Below are 12,544 nucleotides of genomic sequence, written 5' to 3' on the forward strand. Positions count from 1 at the left end.
CCTTCACTGTATCTTATTAGCTGGGGCATTCTGAACACCAGTGTAAGGTGCCATTCTTCCTATGAATTCCTTTTAACCACTTAAGCCCCAGACCAATTTGCAACCAAAGGACCAAGCCCCTTTTTGCAATTCGGCACTGTGTTGCTTTAACTGACAATTGCGCAGTCATGCAATGTGGCTCTCAAACAAAATCAGCGTCCTTTTTTTTTCCACGAATAGAGCTTTCTTTTGGTGGTATTTGATCACCTTTGCGTTTTTTATTTTTTGCGCTATAAACAAAAATAGAGCGACAATTTCGAAAAAATGCCATATTTTTTACTTTTTGCTATAATAAATATCCCAAAAATATATTAAAAAAACAGTGTTTTTCCTCAGTTTAGGCCGATACGTATTCTTCTTCATGTTTTTGGGAAAAAAATCGCAATTAGCGATTATTGATTGGTTTGCGCAAAAGTTATAGCATTTACAAAATAGAGGATAGTTTTATAGCATTTTTATAAATTATTTTTTTTACTAGTAATGGGGGCAATCAACGATTTTTATTTTTTTTTATTTTTTTTATTGTGACTGCGATATTATGGCAGACACATCAGACATTTTTGACACATTTTTGGAACCACTGTCATTTATACAGCAATCAGTGCTATTTAAATACACTGATTCCTGTGTAAATGACACTGGCAGTGAAGCAGTTAACCACTAGGGGGCGAGGAGGGGTTATGTATGACGTTATGTGTTTTTTATTTTTTATTGTAGGAGGGCGTGGCCTGGCATGTGACGTCACTGATCATCCTTCCCTATAAAAGGGAACAGACGATCGGTGACAGCCACACTAGGAAGCACGGGGAGAGGTTTGTTTACACAGACCTCTCCTCGTTCTTCAGCTCTGTGACCCGATCGCGGGACACCAGCTGCGATCGGGTCCGCTGGTCCCACGGCCACGGTCACGTAGCACAGGACCGACCCACGGCTGGGCACTTAAAAAGCGACGTACAGGTACGTGCCTGTGCCCAGCCGTGACATTCTGCCGACGTATATCGGCATGTCTGCAGCTACAGAGGTCATTGAGGGCTTGTTTTAGAGCTTGTTTATTGTTGGTTAAGAATTTGTGAATATGCCATTGTCAACAGTAAAATAAGGCTATTGAAGAGCCTGTGGCTTTTTTATTTTTTTTATTTGGGCAGAACTCAATGAACAAAGATTGAATGTAAAAAGAAAAAAGTTCTATTTCAATTGCTGCTTTATGCGTTGACCAAGTCCGTCTGGACAGTACGGGGCACCTGCTGACTTGGGGCACCAACCACAGGCAGCTTAACTCTTCAATTAGGCTCCTAATAGAAGTCAATGCGGAACAAATTATCTTCCTTTCCATTCACTTTTGTGGGGAAACTCGCTTTGATATGCGAGTGCTTTAGATTACAAGTGTTCTCCTGGAACGGAATCACGTTCGTAATCCAAGGTTCCACTGTAAAACCTGGAAGCTGATTGGTTTTTATACAGAGTTGCACCATATTTTGCACTCTCCAGTTTTAGTAAATCAAGCCCCATATGCTTTCCTTAAGCTCTTTCACTGGAATAACTAACATCGCTTGAAGGAACATGGGGGGAGGACAGAGAGAGTTACCAAATCACATAAGCAAACCTGTTTCAGCGGTCTACATCTGCCACTTGATGTCAGTATAGTCTACAAACAATGATAACCTCATGCAGTTCAATACAAGATCTAAAAAAATAAATAAAACGGGGCTGAACAAGCGCTTTGACTTTGATACATGGTATTAGTATTACTGTATTGATCAGGTTCGATTTGATTGGGTTTGATTAGCTTGGCGCATCATTTATCCGCAGGAGTTATTATGAAACGAACGACGTCGCCTCGGCCATCGTCATCATTGAAGAGGCCTTTTCCAAACACCAGAATCTGGTTGCAATAGAAGATGTGAACATCGCAGCGGAGCTGTACATCTCCAACAACCAGTATGACAAAGCTCTGGAGGTGAGTCCGCGACTATTTTACCCTCTTCCTGCCCTGCCGCCAGCATCCCCTTTAAACCCAGGGGTAGGCAAATCTTGGCCCTCCAGCTGTGGTGAAACTACATGTCCCATGAGACACTGCAAGACCCTGACAATCACAGAGAAGGAGGCATGATGGGGTTTGTAGTTTCACCACAGCTGGAGGGCTGAGGTTGCCTACCCCTGCTTTAAATGGACCTTTAAACCCAGGGGGTGGGGGTGGGGAGGACTGCCTGACCACTGTGATAGGCTGTGATGGGGCTCACATGATGGTAAACCTGTGTCAGAAACCATGAAATCAGGCCGAGACAGAAGTACAGTTAAATCACACTTGTTAATAATAAAAGTAAAAAGAACAAACGTAGTCAAAAGATAGCCAAAGTTCAGTAACCGGGATGGATAGTCAGCCAAGCCAGAAGTCGGGGATCAATCTAGTGGAACAGCAAGCAGGATCTGGAGCCAGAAGGGATGCCAGCAAAGCAAGTCTTGAACAAGAGATAGTTTCTGTGATGTTGACCAAGGAAAAGGCAGAGATCATCTGGGCTGAACAGCTTAAGTAGGCAGAACTGATGAGCAGGATCATCAACAGCTGAGTACCTCTGGAGAGATGGGATCTGGAAATTAGCGGACAGCTGAGCAGCCAGCTCAGAGATGGAAGGGCTGAGCCCAGCCCTGACAGCCTGTCCTGCTGGCTAGCTATCATTACTAGAGACCGGGGAGCTGTCTATGTCAGGGGGTGTGTAGTGAGTGCGATCTCAGCATGGAAACCTTGAATGCATATATGCAGCTTGTGGGCGGATGTCTACAGTGCCTTGAAAAAGTATTCATACCCCTTGAAATTTTCCACATCTTGTCATGTTACAACCAAAAAACGTAAATGTACTTTATTGGGATTTTATGTGATAGACCAACACAAAGTGACACATAATTGTGAAGTGGAAGGGAAATGATAAAATATACAAATAAATATGTGAAAAGTGTGGGGGGCATTTGTATGGAGCCCCCGGAGTCAGTACTAGAACCTCCTTTCGCTGCAATTACAGCTGCAAGTCTTTTTTGGGGATGTTTCTACCAGCTTTGCACATCTAGAGGGGGAAATTTTTGCCCATTCTTCTTCGCAAAATATCTCAAGCTCTGTCAGATTGGAGGGAGAGCGTCTGTGAACAGCAATTTTCAAGTCTTGCCACAGATTCTCAATGGGATTTAGGTCTGGACTGTGACTGGGCCATTCTAACACATGAATATGCTTTGATCTAAACCATTCCATTGTAGCTCTGGCTGTATGTTTCGGGTCATTGTCCTGCTGGAAGGTGAACTCCGCCCCAGTCTCAAGTCTTTTGCAGACTTTAACAGGTTTTCTTCTAAGATTGTCCTGTATTTGGCTCCATCCACCTTCCCATCAATTCTGACCGGCTTCCCTGTCCCTACTGAAAAAAAGACTCCCCACAACATGATGCTGCCACCGCCATGTTTCACAGTGGGGATGGTGTGTTCAGGGTGATGTGCGGTGTTAGTTTTCCATCACACATAGCGTTTTGCTTTTAGTCCAAAAAGTCAAATTTTGGTTTCATCTGATCGATACACCTTCTTCCATGTTTGCTGTGTCCTCCACATGGCTTCTCCCAAACTACAAATGGGACTTCTTATGACTTTCTTTCACCGATGTCTTTCTTCTTGCCACTCTTCCATAAAGGTCAGATTTGTGGAGTCCACAACTAATGGCGCGTACACACTATCAGAAATTCGACCAGCAAAAAGACCGATGAGAGCTTTTCATCGGAAAATGCAACCGTGTGTATGCTCCATTGGAATTTTGCTGGCCGAATTCCCAGCAGAAAAAATTTTGAGAGCAGGTTCTCAATTTTTCAGACGGAAAAACTTTCTATCGGAAATTCAGATCGTCTGTGGAAATTCCAACACGCAAAATTCCGACGCATGCTCGGAAGCATTGAACTTCATTTTTGACGCTCGTTGTAGTGTTATATGTAATCGTGTTCTTGACAGTCGTAATTTGGTGTTACTGTGTGTAGGCAACACAAACCATCAGAGCTTTTTCCGACCATAATTCCGATCGTGTGTACACGGCATAATAGTTGTCCTGTTTGCCAACAGGTTACCTCGAGTTATTTCCTATGTTACTATTACTGTTCTGGTTATTCCTTAGTTGAATCTATTTTGTACTTACCGATAGTAAAACTTGCTGAAGCAACGTTCAAGGAAAATGTATGAATTGCACATTGACCGTTCACGTCGAAACTTTGACCGAGGTAGCGGATCCTCGCTCTTGGGCACAGTGTGATCCCATATGGGGTGCCTGGAACGAGGGACCGTTCCCCTTATATTTCAATCTTTGTACTGTTATAGACCTACCCTTTCTCCACCAGTTTGTATTCCCTTTGTTATGTATGTATACTGAATGTACCAGTATTGCATTATCTGATGTCAACGACTCATTGTCAAGAATAATTCCTTACCTTGTATGCTACATACTTCTTGCTTAATAAAAATATATTGAAATAATAGTTGTCCTGTTGGCAGATTCTCCCACCTGAGCTGTGGATCTCTGCAGATCCTCCAGAGTTACCATGGACCTCTTGGCTGCTTCTCTGATGAATGCTCTCTTTGCCCGGCTGGTCAGTTTAGGTGGACGGCCATGTCTTGGTAGGTTTGCAGTTGTGCCATACTCTTTCCATTTTCCGATGATGGATTGAACAGAGCTCTGTGAGATGTTCAAAGCTTGGGATAATTTTTTATACTTCTTTATACTGCTTTATACTTCTCCACAACTTTATCTTTGACCTGTCTAGTGTGTTCCTTGGCCTTCGCGATGCTGTTTGTTCAATAAGGTTCTCTAACAAACCTCTGAGGGTTTCACAGAACAGCTGTATTTATACTGCAATTAAAGGACACACAGGTGGACTCTATTTACTAATTAGGTGACTTCTGAAGGCAATTGGTTCTACTTGATTTTAGTTAGGGGTATCAGAGTAAAGGGGGCTGAATACAAATGTATCCCCACATTTCTCACATTTATTTGTAAAAAATTGTAAAAACCATTTATCATTTTCCTTCCAGTTCACAATTATGTGCCACTTTGTGTTGGTCTATCACATAAAATCCCAATAAAATACATTTACATTTTTGGTTGTAACATGACAAAATGTGGAAAATTTCAAGGGGTATAAATACTTTTTCAAGGCACTGTATGTTGTCCCGCTGGCTCCCAATAGTTACTAGAGAGTTGGAGCTTTCTTTAACAGCTCAGTCACTTTAATGGGGCGCATGCTCCTGCCACTGAAACCTCAACCGCCCATGGACGCTCACAGCGGGTAAAATAATTATTCAACATGTCTCAATTTTTCTAGGTAAATATATTACATACCTATACATATATATATATTATATACAAAAACACCAAAACAAATAAGTTCAGAAATGAAGTTCTGTGTAATAAAATAGAATGACACTGGGAAAAAGTATTGAACACATGAAGAAAGGGAGGTGCACAAAGACATGGAAAGCCAAGACACCAGCTGAAATCTATCAGTAATTAGAAAGCAATCCTGCCCCTTGTCAGTGCAAATTAATATCAGCCGGTTCAGTCTCATCTGATGTCCTATAAACAGGTGTCTCATTACCAAGGTGTCACACAAGAAACATCTCATGATGCGTAAAAGCAAAGAGCTCCCTCAAGATCTTCGCAAACTTATTGTTGCAAAACATACTGATGGCATTGGTTACAGAAGGATTTCTAAACTTCTGAATGTTCCAGTGAGCACTGTTGGGGCCATAATCCGGAAGTGGAAAGAGGAATATTTCTCCATAAACCGGACACGACCAGGCGTTCCTTGCAAGATTTTTAACTAAGGAGTGAAAATAATTATCAAAAGAGTTGTCCAAGAGCCAAGGACCACTTGTGGAGAGCTTCAATAAGACCTGGATTTAGCGGGTACAACAATAAGTAATGCACTCACCCGCCATGGCCTGTATGCACGCTCACCACGCAAGACTCCATTACTGAAGCATGTTGAAGCTCATTTAGATTCTGCTGCACAACATTTAGACAAGCCTGTGAAATACCGGGAGAGTATCGTCTGGTCAGATGAGACTGAAATGGAACTCTTTGGATGGCATAATACACCCCATGTTTTGGAGGTCACATGGTGCATCACCCCAAAAACACCCCCCATACCAACAGTGAGGTTTGGAGGTGGGAACATCATGGAGTTGGGGTTGTTTTTCAGCATAAGGTACTGGCAAACTTCATATCATTGAAGAAAGGATGAATGGAAAAATGTACCAAGACATTCTTTTTTTTTTTTGCAAATCTGTTTATTGGAATTTAGACAGTGAACAAGCAACCAAAAACAAAACAGACAAAAACAAAAACACATACATTGGTCACGATTAGTGTTACAGGCGTGACGTGTAAAGAGTTGCAATATAAGTGCGTTACAAACAAAACATGTCGGAGAATTCAAGGCATGTCACCGGCCACAGAGGGCCGTCTCCATGTGCAGTAGGACGACTCAGGACTAAACCACACTACTCAGATATACAACATTTCCACTAGTGCATATTCCTATTTATTAACAAACGAAAAAGCGTTAAGTAGGCTGTGGGTCTGAGGCCGTGGAGGCATCCGCCAGCCAGCTGGACCAGACCTTGTTATATTTTTGCGGGCAACCTCTATTAATATAGCAGTCCTTGTAGAGAGGCAGGCTTTCGTTCACCAATTTTTTCCACAGGGAGAGAGGGGGAGGAGTGGGCTTACGCCAGCTGAGCGCAATGGCCTTGCGGGCATAGAAGAGGAGTAGGCCCAGCTAGGGTGCGCCGCGCCACAGTGGGAATTAGATGATCTAGCAGGCCCAGTATGCAAGTTTCTATAGAGAGTGGGAGCGATATGGAGGTGACCTGTGTAATGACCCCTAGTATCTCCTTCCAATAGTCAACAATGGCTGGGCAGGTCCAAAAAATATGAATGAAGTCCCCCGGTATTGTCCCACAACGCCAACATCCCGGGGGGGGAGGCGGGGTTCATTTTGTGCAGTCTGTATGGGGTGAAATATGCTCGGTGGGCCATCTTAAACTGTATCAGCCGATCTCTCAGGGAGACCAGGGATCTGAAGGGGAAGTCCCACATGTCATCCCAATCATCATTATCAAAGGTGGGAATGTCTCGCACCCACCTATCTCTAAGTTTTCCCAAAGTAGGGAGGGAGGTCATGATCAAATGGGAGTAAAGTGTTGAGGTGGGCTTAGTGTCACAGCTGGACTTGAGGAGGCCCTCCAGTGCGGATTGGACAACCTGGGGGGGAGAGCTGGAGAACTGGCACCTGAAGGCATGGGAGAGTTGTAGATACCTAAAAAAATAACTCTGCGGGACGTTGAAATCAGAAATCAACTTGGGGAGTGGAGCCAGCGATTGGTCAGAAATCACCTGGTCCACTGTTCTAATATTGAATTTAGTCCAGGCATGGGGTTCAGGCAGCTTGTAAAACTGCTCCAGGGTGGGGTTTCGCCACAAGGGGGCAGCTGGAGAAAGTGCATTGGTAGGGTATTTTTCAATTTTAAGTCCTACCCTCCATGCACGTAACGTGGTGCGCATGGAGGGGGTCAGTGGGTACGGGGCCCTCGGGCCACGATAGAGTAAAAATTTCAACGCCTCCAGCGACCCCAACACCGCCGCTTCAACCAAGGTGGCAGGGTTTGTCTTATCAGGAGTGAGCCACCAAGCTGCTGTAACCAGCTGGGTGGCTAGAAAATATTTGTACAGGTCAGGGCACGCCAGTCCTCCCTGGGAGGACGGACGCGTAATTGTTGACCATCCATACCTGGGGGACTGGTTTCCCCAGATGAAGGAGGCAAACAGACTATGCAGACGGGAGAAAAAGGATTTGGGAATCCAATGTGGAGATTGGCGAAGTAGGTAGATACATTTCGGTAGGATTTTCATTTTTATCAGGTTTATCCGCCCTAGCAATGATAGGGGTAGTGACTCCCATGCCTTCAGACGCAGCCGTGTCTCATGAACCACTGGGGATAGATTTAGGGGTACGAAGTCCGAAGCCTGCCTCGAGACCACAACCCCAAGGTACCTGAAGGTCTCCACCCACTGTAGGGGTAAATCAGGGGGGGCAGTGTCGCGAGCTGCTGGGTCTATGGGAAACAGAAGCGACTTCGACCAGTTAACCTTAAGGCCCGTGATCGTGGAGAATGAGTCAAGAATTTGTAATGCCCCTCTGAGTGAGGAGTCGTACCAAGACATTCTTGATAAACAATCTGCCGCCATCTATCAGGATGATGAAGATGAAACGAGGGAGGACAATGATCCCAAACACCAAGCCAAGGAAACTCTCCATTGGTTTCAAAGAAAGAGAGAAAATAAACTCACTAGAGTGTCCCAGCCAATCACATGAATTCGATATAGAGAATCTATGGAAAGAACTAAAGATCAGAGTTCATAGAAGAGGCCCACGGGACCTTCAAGATTTGAAGACTTTGTGGAAGAATGGGCCAAAATCACACCTGAGCAATGCATGCGACTAGTTCCTCCATACAGGAGGTGTCTTGGAGCCCTCATTACCAACAAAGGATTTTGTACCAAGTATTAAATACATTTCAGTTAGCATGGTCAATACTTTTCCCTGTGTCCCTCGGAGACCCGAAGAAAGATGGAATCGGCTTTGATCGGGTCTCGGAGGTAGTAACCTGTAAGCAAAGTCACTTCCGGTTTACTCGGCAGCCAACGACGCCGTTTTTCAAAAATCCCAAAGCACTCAAGAATGCCGATCTTGGTGTTCTGAATACTTTCAAGTGCAGAGGAGGGGTGCGGGATTTTACAGACCCCAGATCCTTCCATAAAGAGTACCTGCCATTGCCTATTACTTTTACAAGGGAAATAAAAGTGTTAAAATAAATGTTTTATTTAAAGGGACAGTGTAAAAAAAAATATAAGACTAAATAAATAAGGTGTAGGCTGCTTACTTCAGCTGACCGCGCATCTAAAGGACCAAGAAGGGCCACACTAAGGCTCAAAATATGATATTCATCATACCTATTACACTCCCCTGTTTTTATCTCGTTGTATCCCTTGATTTGTGACCAACCAGTGTGGGGGGCCTGCGGGAGATACTTTGTCTTTGGCCTCTGGGAGGCAGTGTCAGAAGGTCTCCATCTGACGCCATCTTCTGCAGTGATCCTTGTGATTCCTGCTTGCATAGCTCATCGAACGTTGCACCATTTTCTTATTTACCTTTTTGACAAATATTTGAATATACATTCTCCTATCCAATTACCCCTGACGAAGGGCTTGAACCTGAAACATGTCGAGTACCGAAGATTTTTATTTTTTTGGACATTGGAGAGTAATACTATCCTAATACATTATTGTATGCTTGCAATTAGTTCTCTATTTTGTTTTTGTGTTTTGGTCTTGTCAATAAGTTAATCACTAAAACGTTCTTTTATTCTATATCAGTGGTGTTGTTGCCATTAAAATCCCACACGGGGGTATTTCCTTCTTTCCTTCTTTATATCAGGGATGTGGCAACTGTCTACCACTTTCTGACATGGTGAAAGCATCCCTAAAGTATTGCAAGGACCGCCATTTTATTCTCTAGGGTCTCTGCTAAATCTCTCTCTCTCTCTCTCTCTCTCTCTCATCTATCTATGTTTGGGGGTTATAAGTAATTTTCTAGTAAAAAATAAATAAAATAAATATATATATTTTTTCATGTATAGGAGAAGTGTCAGAATTGGCCCGGTATTGAGGTAGTTAATGAATAAATATTTGATTTTTATTATCATACATGTTTACTTCTTATCAATATCAAAAAGTCCCTCCCCTCCTTCCCCATTTTTTTTCCCATGGGGATTTTAGAACATATAAAACCCAATTTCCGACAAAGAAATTGTTTTAACCCCTTGTATACCATGGCAATTATAAACATACCTTCATACAGGGGTCAAGTCCTGGGGAAAAAAGTGTGGGAACTCCCACCCGAGATCCACTCGCCCACCAAAAAAAAAAAATGATACGTTCATATGCACGAACGCTTCAAAAGTGTTATTTTTTATCCAATTTTCGTATAGTGTGTGTATGAAGCTTAACTGTTAGTACATAAAAAAAAAAAAGCAATCCTCACTAAACATAAATACGGTAATTCTCTGAATAATCAGCATTCATTCAATTGTGCTTCCATGCAAATGTGAACATCATGCTCTGATCTTTATTGGGGAATGTTATTTTGTATATAGAGTGTTTATGTGGTGAGTTTACACTTTTCATTAACAGAGTTTGGATAACACAGGGTTAAACGGAAAGGTCATAAATTAACTGCACATTATCTGAACAGAATACTTGGGAAGATAGTGATGTGTTCCTGCTTAGGAGATGTATGTTAGCTTGGGGGGCTGCAAACTCTGCAGGGCTCCAACACACACTCGCTGCTATTCCAACCCTTCACATGTTTCCACATATACTTCCCTCATGGCATAAAACTTTGCCAGGTATTGTGCACAGCTTACCACCCCAAACTGATGTTCCTCCCTCAGCTCACCTCTCTCCCTGCATGTCCTGCGAACAGAATAGCTGTGCTCCTCCTCTGGGTTCTCTCATCATATGGCACTGAAGATAGAGGAGGCAGGATTCAGCGGGACACACAGAGCAAGCAAGTATGCAGGAGACTGGGGGGGGGGGGGGGGGTGAGACAGAAAATCAGGAGGGGCCGGCAAGGAGGAGCGCATCACGAGAGGTCTGACTAAATACAATCTCTTAGCAGCAGGGACCTGATCTACCCGTCAGCTAGCTGTGATTGACAGGTAGATCGAAGCAGAAGCTATCATGGCCCCTACTGGTAATGCCTGAATGGTCAGGTGTGCGGCACTTACTATTGCGAGCTTTGTCGGCAGCTGCTGCTGTAGCACATACCACACAGCTCACATACTTCAAAGTCTTGCAGAACACGGCTGCTAACGGGAACTGAGTTCCTGTTGTGGAAAAAGTGCAGGAACTCCGTTCCCATGCGTTCCCGCATGACTTGAGCCCTGCCTTCATAGACAAGGAAAATAAAAAAAATAAAAAAATAAAGCTTTTGGCTGGGCGTACTCTTTAAAAAGCTTTTCATATTGGATGTCTGATTTTATTCAGTTTTTTTTTTTAGTTTTTCTTTTATTAGGAAACTTAATTCATTTATTAGGAAACATGATTCATATAAAGTCCCAAACGTTGCTCCTAATTCTCTATTAGGAGACTTGGTAGAAGGTCAGCTGGGCTGGAATTTACCTTTCAGTGATGATAATATACATCATGCTCCTACTTTCCATATTATTTTCATATTGGATTCAGTTCCATGAACCGTGCCTTTTTTTTATTTTTGCTGATGATTTGAATGCAGATAAAAGGGGGGAAAAGTCCTGCCTTAACATGTTACGCCCCTTGGCAACATGATCAGGAGAACCGCAATAGAGATAAGATTCAGTCTAATGCTGAGCCCTCTATGACATGGAGGTGCCTTACAGACCCGTTTCCTGGTTCAAGCACCCATTGCAAGAAGTGGACTACGTATTTTCACATGTATAACTGAATAATCATTATCCTTTTTTGCTGGCAGAGCTGTTTTTGCTTGTGTGTTTTTTTTTTTCTTTTCCACCCCCTTCCTGCCCAGGCTAATTTTGAGCTTTCAGCGCTTTTGCACTTTGAATGACGCGGTCATGTAACACTGTACCCATATGACATCTTTAGAATTTTATTCACACAAATAGAGCTTTCTCTTGGTGGTATTTAATCACTGCTGGGGTTTTATTTTTTGAAAAAATAAATAAAATTCATATGTTATAAAGTTTGCAAAACAGGTAATTTTTCTCCTTCACTGATGGTCACTGATGAGGCTGCACTAGTAGGTGGCACTGATGGGCACTGATAGGTGGCACTGAGAGGTGGCACTTATAGGCGGCACTGATAGCTGGGCACTGAGGTGGCACTGATAGGTGGCACTGATAGGCACTTGTAGGTGACACTGACAATGTGGCACCGGTGGGCACTGGCACTGTAAGGTGGCACTAGTGGACACTGATGGGTGCCACTGATAGCCGGCACTGATGGGCACTTGTAGGTGACACTGACGATGTGTCACTGGCAGCACTGATAGGCGGCACTGATAGTACGGCACTGATAGGTGTCACTGAGGTGGCACTGATAGGCGGCACTGATAGGCACTTGTAGGTGACACTGACGATGAGGCACTGATGGACACTGAAATGTGGGCACTATTGGATGGCACTCGTGGGCACTGATAGGTGGCACAGTTCAGGACCGATGACCCTGTAACAGAAGCTGGTTACTGGCTTTATTCTTTTCTCCTCACGCTGATCGTGAGGAGAAAAAAAGTCCATAACCCGCTTCTGTTTACTTCCATGATCAGCTATTTGCTGATAGCTGATCACGTGGTAAGGGCCCGCCGTGATTAGCCCTTTACCCTGTTCGGTGACCAGCCGAGTCCAAAGGACTCAGTGATCACAGTGCACGCCG

General features: G+C 43.6%; 1 protein-coding gene across 4 annotated transcripts in view; it reads left to right on the plus strand.

The window, feature by feature from the left end:
* The window catches only part of GTF3C3 (general transcription factor IIIC subunit 3), an 83,389-nt gene that overhangs the window by 27,665 nt on the left and 43,180 nt on the right, over window positions 1-12,544 (plus strand). For all 4 annotated transcript variants that reach the window (XM_077467367.1, XM_077467364.1, XM_077467365.1 and 1 more), the window contains exon 8: window positions 1,849-1,996. In XM_077467367.1, the coding sequence (XP_077323493.1) occupies window positions 1,849-1,996 (148 nt within the window). The remainder of the gene's footprint in view (window positions 1-1,848; window positions 1,997-12,544) is intronic.

Source organism: Lithobates pipiens, unplaced genomic scaffold (assembly GCF_037356315.1).
Source record: "Lithobates pipiens isolate NorthernLeopardFrog02 unplaced genomic scaffold, aLitPip1_a1.2 Scaffold_1, whole genome shotgun sequence".
NCBI lineage: Eukaryota > Metazoa > Chordata > Amphibia > Anura > Ranidae > Lithobates > Lithobates pipiens.